This window comes from Aotus nancymaae, unplaced genomic scaffold, assembly GCF_030222135.1.
Source record: "Aotus nancymaae isolate 86718 unplaced genomic scaffold, 86718_ANA_hifiasm-v0.15.2.pri h1tg000064l_1, whole genome shotgun sequence".
Classification (NCBI taxonomy): Eukaryota; Metazoa; Chordata; class Mammalia; order Primates; family Aotidae; genus Aotus; species Aotus nancymaae.
Window position 1 is genome coordinate 1,905,149 of NW_026988479.1, and position 14,199 is coordinate 1,919,347.

At 39.9% G+C, this 14,199-nt stretch overlaps 1 protein-coding gene across 6 annotated transcripts in view; it reads left to right on the forward strand.

Annotated features, from left to right (window-relative positions):
* GRAMD2B (GRAM domain containing 2B) overlaps positions 1-8,274 on the forward strand; it is a 117,351-nt gene extending 109,077 nt beyond the window's left edge. For 5 of the 6 annotated variants that reach the window (XM_064366275.1, XM_021677500.2, XM_021677504.2 and 2 more), the window contains 4 exons: positions 1,072-1,159; positions 2,220-2,324; positions 3,245-3,338; positions 7,035-8,274. In XM_064366275.1, the coding sequence (XP_064222345.1) occupies positions 1,072-1,159; positions 2,220-2,324; positions 3,245-3,338; positions 7,035-7,076 (329 nt within the window). In that variant the 3' untranslated portion in view covers positions 7,077-8,274. The remainder of the gene's footprint in view (positions 1-1,071; positions 1,160-2,219; positions 2,325-3,244; positions 3,339-7,034) is intronic. The other variant, XM_021677501.2, reaches the window with a different exon arrangement.
* Positions 8,275-14,199: the final 5,925 nt, after the last annotated feature.

The window sequence follows — 14,199 nt, forward strand, 5'->3', positions numbered from 1 at the left end:
CAGGCTGTAGTACAACGACCCGATCTTGGCTCACTGCAACTTCTGCCTCTTGGGTTCAAGCTATTCTCATGCCTCAGTCTCCTCAGTAGCTGGAATTACAGGTGCATGCCACCACACCTGGCTAATTTTTGTATTTTTAGTAGAGACAGGGTTTCACCATGTTGGTCAGGCTGGTCTCTAACTCTTGACCTCTAGTGAACCACCCGCCTGGCCTCCCAAAGTGCAGGGATTACAGGCATAAGCCACCACGCCTGGCCTATCTGTAACTTTTAAAGGGCCCCTGTGTTTCACCTTATGACTGCTTTTCCTATTCCCTTTCCTCCATTTGTATTATAGGTCTTTGCATATTAATTCACTTATTCATTTAGCAAACAGTACCCAATTCCATGCTTACAGTAAGGTATACAAAAGTGAACAGCTTTCATGGAGGTCACTTCATGATTCTGAATACATGAGATTATGTTTCAAAAATTTCTGGAACTGTAATCCCAACACTTTGGGAGGCCGAGGTGGGAGAATTGCTTGAGTCCAAGGAGTTCAAGACCAACCTGGGCAACATAGTAAGACTCCATCTCTACAAAAAATTTAAAAATCAGCTGGGTGTAGTACACACTTGTAGTTCCAGCTACTTGGGAGGATGCAGGAGGATTGCTTGAGTCCAGGAGTTCAAGGCTGCAGTGAACTGTGATCATGCCCCTATCACCTGGGAAACAAAGTGATTGTCTCAAAAAAACAAAAAATTTTCCGGTAAAACTCAAATTTCTTACTTACTACTTATTCTAGTAACCAGCTCTACTGGTAAGAGAGCAAGGATATTGTTATATTGTTTACCATTGACTCCAACACAATGCTTGACACAAAGAAGGCTATGGATAGGTATGTATTCAGTGAAATGTGTTGGAAGGAGTTGTAACTACTGGTTAAAATCACAGCTGGGAGGCTTCAGTTGATACTTTCTCTGATTTCTGTTACCTGGGAATAATTACCTCTCTCAAGTACCCCATAGGGATATTGCTGGATAAGAGAAGTGTTATGGTTTTAAACAGTTGCTTTTTGTTTTCCACCCAACAGGTCAGTCAGAAACTGTTGGAATCTTACATAAAGTCAAATCTCAGAAATGTCTGATGCTTCACCATATTCTTATATTCTACGCAATTGTGTAAGTACATGAATTTACTGTGACTTAAGAAAATGATTCCATTCTTTAAAGGAATAATCTCTTCACATTGCATAGAGCCACTGTAAATCTCAGTTGTCTGAAATGTAACCCACATCTTTTGACAATTTCTGTCTCCTACTTCAGCTTTTTTTCCTTAGCCTTAGGTCACATTTTCATGGTTGTGCCAAACCCAGCAGAGGACTAAGTTCTGAGTTGGGAAATTTCTCTGTGAATTATGAAGCATCTTTACCCTTGTGATTTTTTTATTTTTTTAGTTGACATATAATCATTGTACGTATTTATGGAGTACATAGTGATGTTTTGATACACATAATGTATACCGATCAGATCCAGGTAATTAGCATATCCATCACCCTTATTATTTCTTCATGTTGAGAACATTCAGTATCCTTCTAGCTATTTGAAACTCTATCATTGTTAACTTAGTCATTCCACAGTGGTATTCAACACTAGAACCTATTCCTTCTATGTAGCTATAATTTTGTTTTGCCATCTGTCCCATGTCCCCTAAATAGGGGCCAACACAACTTGAAAACGTTATCCTCATCCTCGTTACCAAAAATGTAGGCATTGACTTTTTTAACTTCTCGTTTGTAACCAATTGTTCTTCTGCAAATAGCCCTGACCCAGTTCTAGGCTGTTCCTCACAACCAAGGAAGACATGCCCAGTCTAGTTTCCAGATAAAGCAGGGAGTCACCAGAGAACACAGCTGGGGACTGTCTGCCCAGGCTCTTCTAGCAGAGGTCAGCGGTACACTGGCTTGGTACTCCAACTTAGATCTGGCTCTGACCAATGCTATTAGAATGGCCATTATTTGCAAATTGAGGGACTTGGGCTAGAGGATTTTAAGTCTCTTGTAGCTGTAAGTTTTATGACAAGCATCAGCCGGTTTTAAAAGGACGTTTTTAAAGTCTCTATACCAAGTTATTTTGGAAAATGCCTTGCCTCGAGTGTACCACATTGGCCCTGAGTTGTTTTATGAACATCAGATCCTGGCCATTAACCTAATGAAAATTTTTCTCTTTCATCCCTTTCCAGTGTCTGTGCACTCATCATCTCGACCTTCTACATGAGATATAGAATTAATACTCTGGAGGAGCGGTTGGGGCTGCTAACCTCCATTGTGGACACCCATAATACTGAGTAAGATGATTGCCAGCCATAGTGACGCATACCTGTGTAGCCCTAGCTACTTGGGAGGCTGAGGTGGGAGTATCCCTTTTGCCCAGGAGTGTGAGGCTGCAGTGAACCATGATTGTGCCATTGCACTCCTCCAGCCTAGGCAACAGAATGATACTGTAACTTTACATATGTATATGTAAAAATATACACACGTGTATATATATAACCAAATCACAACCAAGAAATATAGAAACAATACAGACCATGGTTCTTAACCTTAACACAAAAATCTAAAAAATAGCTTTAGACCATCTTTCCAGAAAATGTATGTACAGCTCCAGATTTTCCAGTGTTAGCTGGTTTAGGATTTCAGTGGACCCCAGAGTAAGAGCCTATGCCATAAATATTCAGATAGTAAACATTGATTACATCTGTCAGATTATAAGACAAGGGCAATTATAGTTGTATGATAAGTCTCAAAGAAGGAACTACAGAAGTCTCACATTTCAATGGACATTTGATTAACTAAAGACATTCCTAAACTTGTAAAGTTCTAGTATAAATAGCTGAAAAGTACAATGATTCTTGTAAGTTTATGCTCTGGTGGAGATAGAGAGGATAACAGGGGTTAATAAAAGGGTTCTAAGAAACCACGTGTTTGAAAATAATTGCCTGATTTTTGTTTGGAAGCCGAAACACACCATATCCACTTAAACAAAAATAGCTTAAGAGATTTCTAAATGAGCTTTTAAGAATTAGTTCCCTAAACATCTAGCCTGGAGTTGCAGATTACTGCAGGGCTTTGTCTAATATTAACAAATGAAATGTTCACTCTCTTCTATTATAAGCCAATTTTCTGTTCAAATAAATTTTAAATGTGTTCATTCCACTTCTTTCCTTGTCATCCCTGCCCATAATAATTGTTCTCTTTTTTCTTACAGACAGACAGCACCATCTGGCCTGAGGTCACAAGTACAATTCAATGTGGAGGTTCTCTGTCAAGAGCTTACAGCTAACATAGTGAAATTAGAAAAGGTGACCTATTTCTTTCCTGTGTATGGGGGCAGTCACGATAGTGCCCATTGACTGCCTTGACCTTGTCAGGTCAAGGATTACACACTCAAATGCCGTTAGTGTGCCGCAGTAAACCTACAGGATCAAACCTGGCCAAGGGGTTTTCATAGTAAATGTGGAAGAATATTTTTTATTTCCACAAATAAATAGGTTTTAATCTCATTTTCCTTGAAGTACATCATCCTGTGGGTTTTTTGGTTTTCCTCCTTGATTAGCTTTATAGCTATTAACTTTATAGCACAGGGCCCAATGGTAAGTGACCACTGACATCGGGGCTCAGTGCAGGGACACTGTAGGGAGCGAACTGGAGACCAACCACTGACTTGGCCAGAAAGTGCAGCCCCCAACTCCACCCAGGCTGATCGTTCGCATACATAAAATATTGCATGTAAGCCCTATCAGAACCATGGAAGATAGGCGGCATTGTTCTCTATCTAATAGGGGAAGAATCAAAGTTTCAAATTGGCTTGCTCAAGGCAACACACCTAGAAAAGCAGCAGATATGATTCTGCTGAGAGAGCATTAAAAGAAAAATATATAAATATAAATAAATTATATAACTTTTTAAATATATTTATAAAAATATATAATTATAAATAAAGTCAGCAGATCTAGAACCTAAACCAGGGCTGTCTGGCTGCAAAATTGTGCTTAGAAGCTCTCTGCTTTACTGTTCCTCAGAATTCAGCCTTAGGCCTTGTTGATAAGGCCACAGATGTACCTTGTCCTCAAAGCATCTACAGTCCAAACAACTAGGGCAAATCTGTCCTTAGCTTGTGGCGATCTTACAAGGGAGCAGGAGAGTGAGCTGGAGAAGAAAATAGTCATGCCAGAAGTCTCCCAGAAGTTCAGCCTGATTTACATGTCTTATTTTCGTCTCCTTTATCTGATTAACTACTTTGTTCTTACCCTAATCCTTCAGGAAAGGTTTAGAATGAAGAATCCAGTGTTCAGTTAGAACTGCTCTCACCCCCAGTACTTGGTAGCTTTACATAATAGTAGTTATGCTTACTTGGGAAGACATATTTCTTCATATTAAATACAAATTAGTAAAATTTCCTATTAAATAAAATGAATAAAATTATCTTTGTTTTTCTACATTAAATGTTATCTAGTATTTAACAGCTAAAGTATTGAGAGCAAAGGAGTTTCCAAACATGTTTTGAGCCAAGTCAGGTCAGAGAATTCATATTGAATCATTCTACGTGGAAAGTTCTTTACATCTAAAATCAACCTAGAGAAGCTCTGGGTTAGCTTTTTTTCCTTTCTAAAACATTAGGTTCTGAGAATTGAAGATAAACAATTTTTTTTGTAATGAAATGCTTACAAATGTTTGACTTTCATGCAACCCAGAGAATGGAATGGTATTTTCAATTTTGTTCACTCTGACATACCAATGATATTCTTTGGATCAGAAACACACGGGATCCTGCCGCCTTCTTTTGTGTTTCTTCCCACTCTCCCGCCAGGCCTGGCCAGGACACCACATTCTGTAATCAGGAAACTGAAAACAGAAGGGCTTGTTCACAGCAGGCCAACAGCTGCAGGTCTTGTGCAGGGTTCAGACAACATAGCAGGGAGGCCAGGGAGGCTTACGGGAGCACCAGCGAAAACCACCTTTGTCTCAAAGGAGAAACTGATTCGGTAAAAAGTGGATTTGGGATCAAAATGCCCATGTTGATGTTCTAAAAAGTTATAAGTTGCACACATTGCTCAAAAGAATCTAAGTATTAAAAAAGAGGTACCAGGCCACACCCGTGCTCTTCGTGATTTGCCTGCACTGTTCCTCCGAGGCAGTTGGGCACTAGCACAGCACAGCCTGCCCGTGAAATAGCAGCTCCAGGCTGTGGAGGTCTGAGACATGGCTCAGCCCTTTATATTCCATACCAGCAATTGCTTCTCGTCTTCAGGGGCTGGTGATGTCTAAGCCTCATGATCTTTCTCTGCTTATAACTTCCCTATTTCTGTTCATGGCATCACTGCTCTTTCAGTCATCCTCGCTGGAAATCTAAGAAGAACTTTTAACTCCTTCTTTTCACCTGCCACTGACTGACTAGTTGGCAAATGCAGTGAACTGTTCCTCAAATGTCTCCTCAAAGTTTCTTCCCACGGGCACCATCCTAATCCACTCAGGCCTCCCACTACCAGTCAGATAGTGTAAAGTTGGATCTCATTATGGTTTTTACTTGTATTTTCCTAATTATGACTGAGGCGGAACATCTCATGTATTTATTGGCCATTTGGGTTTTCCTCTATACATTGCTGATTTCCCTCCTTTGTTTGACTTTTGGGTTTTCTGTATGTGTGTCATTTTGGATGTCGGTTCTTTTTTATTCCTTTTTCTACCTCCCACTCCTGTTTGTCCATTTATCCTTGGTCTTGAGGGATAGGTGCGGAAGAAGCAAAGCAGGAAAGTGGGGGAAGAAGGCAATGCCTTTTATGGGAACTGAAATAAACACTTATTTTTCTTAGTTCTGGAAGTGGAATTAATGGTGGAACAGTAGAGCAGAGAGAGCGTAAATTTTGGAGTCAGACCATTGTTCTTATCCGTGTTCTACCGCTTACTACCCACATAATTCATCTGCTACTTCGGCTCTCTGACCCTCAGTTTCGGGTGCAAAGTCTGTCTCTGTGTGGTGTTGTGTGGCTCAGGAGCAGGCATGCTGTTCCTGGCACTTACATATCAGATCCCCTTCCTCCTCACTCACCTGAGAACACCCATAGGACATCACAGACTGTTCCCCTACAAAACAATATGTTCTTTCTTTTGATCCCATCACAGAGCTGGTTGCTGAGAATTCCTTGTTCTGAATTCTTAAAAGTGCCTTTATTCAATAGTCATTTACTGAGAACATTTTTGACGTCTAGCATTGGACCCATCTTAAGATCCAAACATCTGACATGATTGGTCTCTGTCCCTGTGAAATCCACAACCTTTTGGAAGTGTTAAAGAATAATATGTATTTGGAATAACAGGAGTGTTCAACATGATTATGTGCATTTGTCTGATTAAAACCATCAAATGGGCTCTGTAAAGACCAATTTCCCATTGTCTTCGAATGCATTTGGGTCACACTGGTGTTGCCAGTTCCCTGTTCTTTTTCTTCTGTCTCATTTATCTCAGTCTCTACAGACGTTTTCATCTTTCCACCATTCTTTTAAGCCCTCTGTTTTCTCATTTTAAATTGGATTGTCAGCCATATATGGTGGCTCACACCTGTAATCCCAGCACTTTGGGGAGGCTGAGGCAGGAGAATCACTTAAGCCCAGGAGTTCTAGATCAGCCAGAGAAACATGATGAAACTTTGTCTGTGCAAAAAGTACAAAAATTAACTAGGCATGATGGTGTACACCTGAAGTCCCAGCTACGTGGGAGGCTGAGGTAGGAGGATTATTTGAGCTCAGGAAGTCAGGGCTGAAGTGAGCCATGATCATGTCACTGCACTCCAGCCTGGGTGACAGAGGGAGACCCTGTCTCAAAGAAAAAGTGGATTGTCAAACAGAGTTCTAGTTTATGAAAAAGCATCTATTTGCCTCATCTAAATTTAACCCTTGTGTAGGTGAAATAATCTAGAACACTATACAGACTATAGCAAATATGCCCTTAATATACTCCATTCTATTTAATAATAGGAGCTTCTTTTCTTTTATTTCAAGATACAGAATAACTTACAGAAGCTGCTTGAGAATGGTGACTGATTGACCAGATTGCTAGAGCCATCGGAATACCTCATGTTTCCCTTTGAAGAAGGTGCATCCCGAGGCGTTTTGTTTGAGCGCGCTCTGCCGGTCAGAGGCGCATATGGATGAGAATCCAGACGTTGCACGTGGAGGTCTCCAGCTCAGAAAACACGGGAGGGAAATAATTTTGGTTCTTGTGCAATAAAAGTTGACCTTGCCTCTCTGAGGAAGTTTTTGCTGCTGCTGCTGCCTGAAGAAAACAGACCCATCTCTGGAGGTCTCAGGAAGGGCCCCCAGCGGACACTCTCTTGGATAATTACTGTGATGGCATCAGCAAACACTCCACCCTGTGCCTTTTTAGTCCTTCCCACCCTCCTGCCTCACCCTTACACCCCTCTTAACGACCTTCAAACTAAAGGATACATCATATACCCACGAACTCAATGTGGTCTTTTCAGGAATTAGTCATGAGTCTCAAAAAGGCAATAAATGGCCCTAAATGCACAGCTTTGCTTCAAACAAGTAACATCTACATTTTGTCTTTTTTTTTTTTTCAGTTCTGTTGTTATGTTCTGGTTTAAATCACCTGTGTATCTTAATTTCTCAATTCAATTTTGGCAAGAATATCAAGCAAGGTGGATTAAACATTCCGTTTCTGTTTTGCTTTCTTGCTGTAACTAATAGTTAATTGGACTGATTCTTACCCAGTCCTGTTCAATAATCTGTGAGGCATGTGACTGAAGTACTAAATTAAACTTATTTTTGAAACCAAACCTAATTTTTAAGCCAAAAGGTATCATAGTGATTTAATGCAGGATGAAAAACACTGAATTTTTAAGATCGCAAATGGACTATGTTAGTAGTTTTGAAACAGGATGTCTGTATTCAGCATTCAGTAATGCTAAAATCCATTTCAGCATGTAATTTGTATGTTTTTCTCCTTTGCTGACTAAAATAAAATAACTGGTGGTTTGATAACTATTTACTGTATGGGTTGGCTGGTTTTTATTAATAATTGTTTAGGGTATTATAAGATCCATAAGTATAAAGAATATTCTGTTTCTATCTGCATTGCATTTGATAATCATTTCTATGAAATGTATTTTATCAGATAAGCTAATAAGTGAATTGGTTACATCGTTTGTATCTGTTAGCCTAGTGGACAGCTGTGCCCGGTGCACCTCTGGCTTTGAATAAATACTCATTGGTTGAAACACCCTGCTAACACTGTGTTTTGTCCGTTCGTAAATTCTTTTAACCAAGACTTACTATGCTTTTTAACTCTTTCTCCATCTGCCCTCTACTACTTCCAACTCACTTATACTTCCTTCCTCCCAAGTACTCACTTCAAAACCGATAAAAGGATTTAAGTTCTTAGGTTACAACGGTTTAGAGGAAAGAAAATGAACCTTGAAGTCAAAAAAAAAAAAAAAAAGACAATGCTTGATTCCTCGGTCCACATTTCATGAGTTACGTGACCTTCAGCAAAATATTTGGCCATATCACCCCATTTTATTGATGAGGTTGAAAGTACCAGTAAAAAGTATCAGTGTGAGGATTCAGTGTGGTAATGTCGGCCAGGTGCAGTGGCTCATACTTGTAATCCCAGCACTCTGGGAGGCCAAGGCGGGAGGATTGCTTGAGCTCAGGAGTTTGAGATCAGCCTGGACGATGTAGCCAGATCCCATTTCCACTAAAAATAAAAATAAATTAGCCAGGTGTGGTGATGCATGCCTATAGTCCCATCTATTCAGGAGACTTGCTTAAGCCTGGGAGATTGAGGCTGCCATGATCACACCATTACACTCTAGCCTGGTGACAGAGCGAGACCTTGACTCACTCAATCAGTCAATGTGATGACATCTTTAAAGCACATAGCCATGTCAGGCAAGTAGTATGCTCTCATAACAGCTACTATAGTCATTAGTTTTAAAAATATTTTCATGTCTGACATTGCAGTTTTATTAAAGTTCAGTGCCAATGCTTTATATTCAAAACCCATTAGTGGTTCAAGAGTGGGTCAGCTATCTCTGGAGAAAAATTTTATAACCATATGAAGAGACTTAAAAAGACTCAGATGTCACTGAGTTTTAGTAATCTCCCATCTAAGAATTTATCCTAAAGAAACAATTAGAGGTATAGTAAAGTTTATTGATAAGAGTATTCTTTGAAACTTCTGACAGCAAAATATTCAAGAGTCTAAATATTCAATAGAACAGTTAAATGATGTAGTTATTTAGAATTCATGGTCAAAGAAAAGCATAGAAAATATCAAAAACTGGATTAAAAGACATAAAACTAGGGTATGATCCCAATTTTAAAAAGAAAACCTATGTGTGTGTATATACACACATACATACAGATTCTACAGATTTTGTATAGTGAATAGTCATTAGCTTTTTTTTAATTAGATAAGTTAATTTAAAAGATTGAGTGGCTCTCCACAGGGAATCAGAACTCACAACTGCCATCCCGACAGCATGGCTACAAGTTCTTTACCTGGAACTTTATTTCCCAACAACCACTACAGTTGGCTCATCCAAAGTGAGAGAGAGCGCCATCATTCCTAGATTTAGTTATTGTTTTTGCTTTGCAGATACTGTCATTTGTTTTGTTTTTCTCTACTAGCTTCCAGGTGAAAATCTGGTGCAGCTAGATCTGAATGATGAAATCAGGTTATATGCCTGCATACTAACTACCAAGCAAGGGAAAGCAGGCATCTGGGATTTTTATGCCTCTGTCACCTAGGTTATAAATGTAGGGAATTCTCCTAAAGTAGGGGTTTCAAATGCTGAATGGCCAAAGTAATCCACCATATATTTTGCCCTTCAAAACTTGTGTAATCTTAAAAAGATTACCAGTTTTAATACTATTTCCATGCACTCTGATATTTTAATCTATAATATACTTAAATACATACTATTTTGGTGAATAGAAATTACCAATCTTCCATGACCTGAAAATGCTATTATTATTGTTGACCTCTCAAACTTTGTAAACATTTAAGATACCTTCCTATATATACTCCACAATACTCCAAAGCATTTCCCAGGTATTCATTTATGCAATTCCTTGAAACCAACTCAGAGACATGTGTTTTTTTTCCAGACAGGGTCTCACTTTATCGTCACCCAGGCTGGAGTACAGTGGCGCAATCTCAGCTCACTGCAACATCTACCTCCCAAGCCATCCTGTCACCTCAGCCTCCCAAGTAGCTGGGACTACAGGTGCACACCACCACACCCAGCTAAATATTTTTGTATTTTTAATAGAGACAGTTTTTACCCATGTTGCCCAGGCTGGTCTGAAACTCCTGGGCTCAAGCAATCCACCTACAAGTGCGAGCCACCTCACCCAGCCCAGAGACATTTTTAAAATGCCTTTTCCTTGCCTTTACACAATTTCATAAATTAATAGAGTCAGGCCAAAAAAAATTTTTGACTTAAATATGAATTGTCTTATATGCTATTTTGATTTGTGTATCCTAACAGTAACAAAATTCAGGTGATGCTTTCTTATTTTTTGTGTGTTTCCGGTGATCTAAAGGACATGGACGCTAATGTGTTATGAATAGCTCAGGTGATTTTGCTCTCAAGCATTTTTTAAAGGCAAAATTCTACACATCAGTAATAGTTATACTGCCATTTGAGGTAATAACCTGACCCACTGACGAAAGAGCCCAGTGATATAATATTATTTTCATATGTTTATTTTACACCTCTCCCTGCTAATTATTATGTTACCAGATTCTTGCCTGAAAAAAAAAAAAAATCAGAGTCATTACATAAAGCATCTTTGACCACTGAATTTCCAATACTTCGTTGTGTCCAGATGCTATGCCCTTTTCTAACTAGAAAAAAAACAAAAACAAAAACTGGAGACCTGATTCTGTTTATCTCTTGTAGTTTCTCTTATCTGTTTCTAACCACTCTGTGTAGTGCCTCTCTCTTTTTTTCTGTCTACACACACTGAGCATCCACCATACCAACAATCACAGTATGTGGTAATGAAAAGTGGAAGGGAAGATGGCCCTTGCTTCTCACAGACAAACCCACTATCTCAATGGATCATCTGTTGTTGTTGTTGTTGTTTTGGTTTTGGTTTTGTTTTAGACGGAGTCTCGCTCTGTTTTACAGGCTGGAGTGCAGTGGCGCCATCTTGACTCACTGCAACCTCCAACCACCCAGGTGCAAGTGATTCTCCTGCCTCAGCCTCCCGAGTAGCTGGGATTACAGGCACCTGCCACCACGCCCTGCTAATTTTTGTTTTTTCAGTAGAGACAGGGTTTCACCATGTTGGCCAGGCTGGTCTCAAACTCCTGACCTCAAGTGATCTGCCCACCTCGACCTCCCAAAGTGCTGAGATTACAGGCATTAGCCACCACGCCCAGCCTCAATGGATCTTGATGAGCCATGCAACCCATTCCTTTTATGTCTTTATGAATGCTACCAGAAAGTTTCATTTTGTTCTCTCTGAAAAAGACCTTGATTGTAAAAAGTCTTCTGATACACAGAAGTGAAAGAGCATGTTATACAGAGACGCACACACCCCTCTGCCCTGCCACCACTGCACCTATTCTAAGCATGTTATAGACAGAAGGATGCCTGTCTGCCTATGTAAGCTCTTGCCTGTTTATTCTTGGGACCTGTCCCGGCTGTGACCCTATTACTCCTTTGCTCCTTCTTCATTTGAGGACTATGACTGTGAACTCTATTTCTTCCTCTCTGCACATATATAGGCCACAGGAGGAAGTAACAAAAATCTTTCCCCACACTCAGCTACAAATTTTTTGCCCCAAGCTGAAAGCACTCTAGTGAAAGTGCAGTTCAAGGCCATAGATGCAGGAGAGAAGTAGATTTCTTGGCTTCTGAGAGGAATATCTGTACAATTTTGTCTAGCAGCACCATCCTAACAGCATTCTGATTTATTTTCCATTTTTAACACCTTTGTTGATGTTTAATTTACATACAGTAAACCATACATTTAATGTATACAACTTTATAAGTTTTGATGTACATGCGTACTCGAGAAACCATCACCACAATCAAGATAATAAATATCCTTTAAAGAAATCACATTGCAATTCCTCTGGTGCCCCACCTACACTCTCCATTCTAAGCAACTGCTGATCTGCTTTCTGTCTCTGTAGATTAGTTTGCATTTCCTAGAATTGTATAATAAATGGAGCCATATAATATGTACTCTTTTTTGGTCTGGATTCTTTCAGTTAGCATAATTATTCTGAGATTTATCCATGTTTTGCATGTTTCAATAGTTTATTCCTTTTTATTCTCAACAGTATTCCACCGTATGCATGTACCACAGACCGTTTATCCATTTGCCTGTAGATGGATATTTGAGTTGTTTCTAGTTTTATTGTTGTTGTTGTTACCAATAAAGCTGCTGTGAACTTTTGGCATAAGTCTTTGTAAGGATATGCACTTTCATTTCTCCTGGGAGTGGAGTTGCTGGGTCATATGATAAGTATATGTTTAACTTCAAGGCTGGGCACAGTAGTTCACACTTGTAATCCCAGCACTTTGGGAGGCCGGAGGTGAGCAGATTGCTTGAAGCCAGGAGTTTGAGACCAGACTGGCCAGCACAGCAAAACCCCAGTTCTACTAAAAATACAAAAATTAGCAGGACATGGTGGCACGCACCTGTAGTCCCAGCCACTTGAGAAGCTGAGGCACGAGAATCACTTGAACCCAGATGCCGGAGGTTGCAGTATGCAAAGAAATCGTGCCACTGCACTCCAGCCTAGGCACAGAGGGAGACTCTCTGTCTCAAAAAAAAAAAAAAAAAAAGTATATGTTTAACTTCAGAAAAAACTGCCAAACTGTTTTTTCCAAAGTATACCATTTAACATTTCCACAAGCAGGGTGAGAACACCAGTTCCTCTACATCCTCACCAACACGTGCTATGATCAGTCTTTTAAATTGTAGACATAATGATATGTGTTCTGGTATCTCATTGTAGTTTTAATTTGCATTTTTCTAAAGACTGTTGATGTTGAACATCTCCTCATGGGCTTATTTGCTACCTGTATATCTTCTTTGGTAAAGGGTCTGTTCAAATCTTTTGCCCATTTTTTACTGTACTGTACCCTAATTATTGAGCTTTGAAAGTTCTTTATATATTTTGAACTAAAGTCCTTTATCAGATATTCAATTTGCAAATATTTTCTTCCAGACCTTGGCTTGTATTTTTATTCTCTTTATGTCTTTCAAAGAGAAGTTCTTTCTGATGTTCTATTGCGCAAACTCCACCACGTGGCCAACTCCCCGCTCCATTTCTGGAGCTCAAGGAGATCCCTGGGCTGTGTGTGGGTTCCCCTCCCTACACTGCAGCCTGAACACCCTCAAGACGGTAAGCTGGGCAATCATCTCCACTATTTCCCTTCTCTCAGGCATCACTGCCCTTCACTAGCTGATTTCCAGTGTCCTGAACACCATTCGTTTCATACATTTTGTCTGGATTTTTTGGTTGTTTCAGATAAGAAGTCAAATTCAGCACCTGTTACTTCATCTTGAGTGGAGATGGAAGTCCCACATCACAGAAAACTCAACATCCAGTATTGTGAATCAAGTAGAAAAAAGTGTTAACTTGCTAACAGAAAAGGGGGATAGAACACTAAGAAAGCATGGAAGTGGCAAATCTGGGTTTGGGGGAACAAGAGAGAAGTGGTTGAAATGACAAGTTTAGAAGCTCAGTGGAGGGGCTTCCTGGAGCTGAAGCTCAGACATCTCAAGGGGCACAGCCAGGTGGTGCTAAAGTCGCAGAGGAGGCATAAAAAGGCTGGGTCGCAAATTCAGCTTTCAGAAATAAGTTGCCATTGTCAGGGTGACAAACCCACCAGAACAGGAAGAAGTCGAAAAGTTCTTAGGGAGAGAACAAGAAAAAGCAACCCGTTCTTCCCCTCCAGCCTCACAGGGGTGTTTGCTCTCTCGTGCACGCTTCTCTCTCTTTCTCTCTCTCTCTCTCTCTCTCTCTCTCTCTCTCTCTCTCTCATGTCTCTTTTTGGCAGAATCTAACAGAGCTACCATTCAAAATGAATATAGTTTGAAGATTCAGCATTAGCATCACAAAACAGAATGTAGAAGGGCAGGCTTCAAGCAGAGATAATAACAGCTTAGTTAA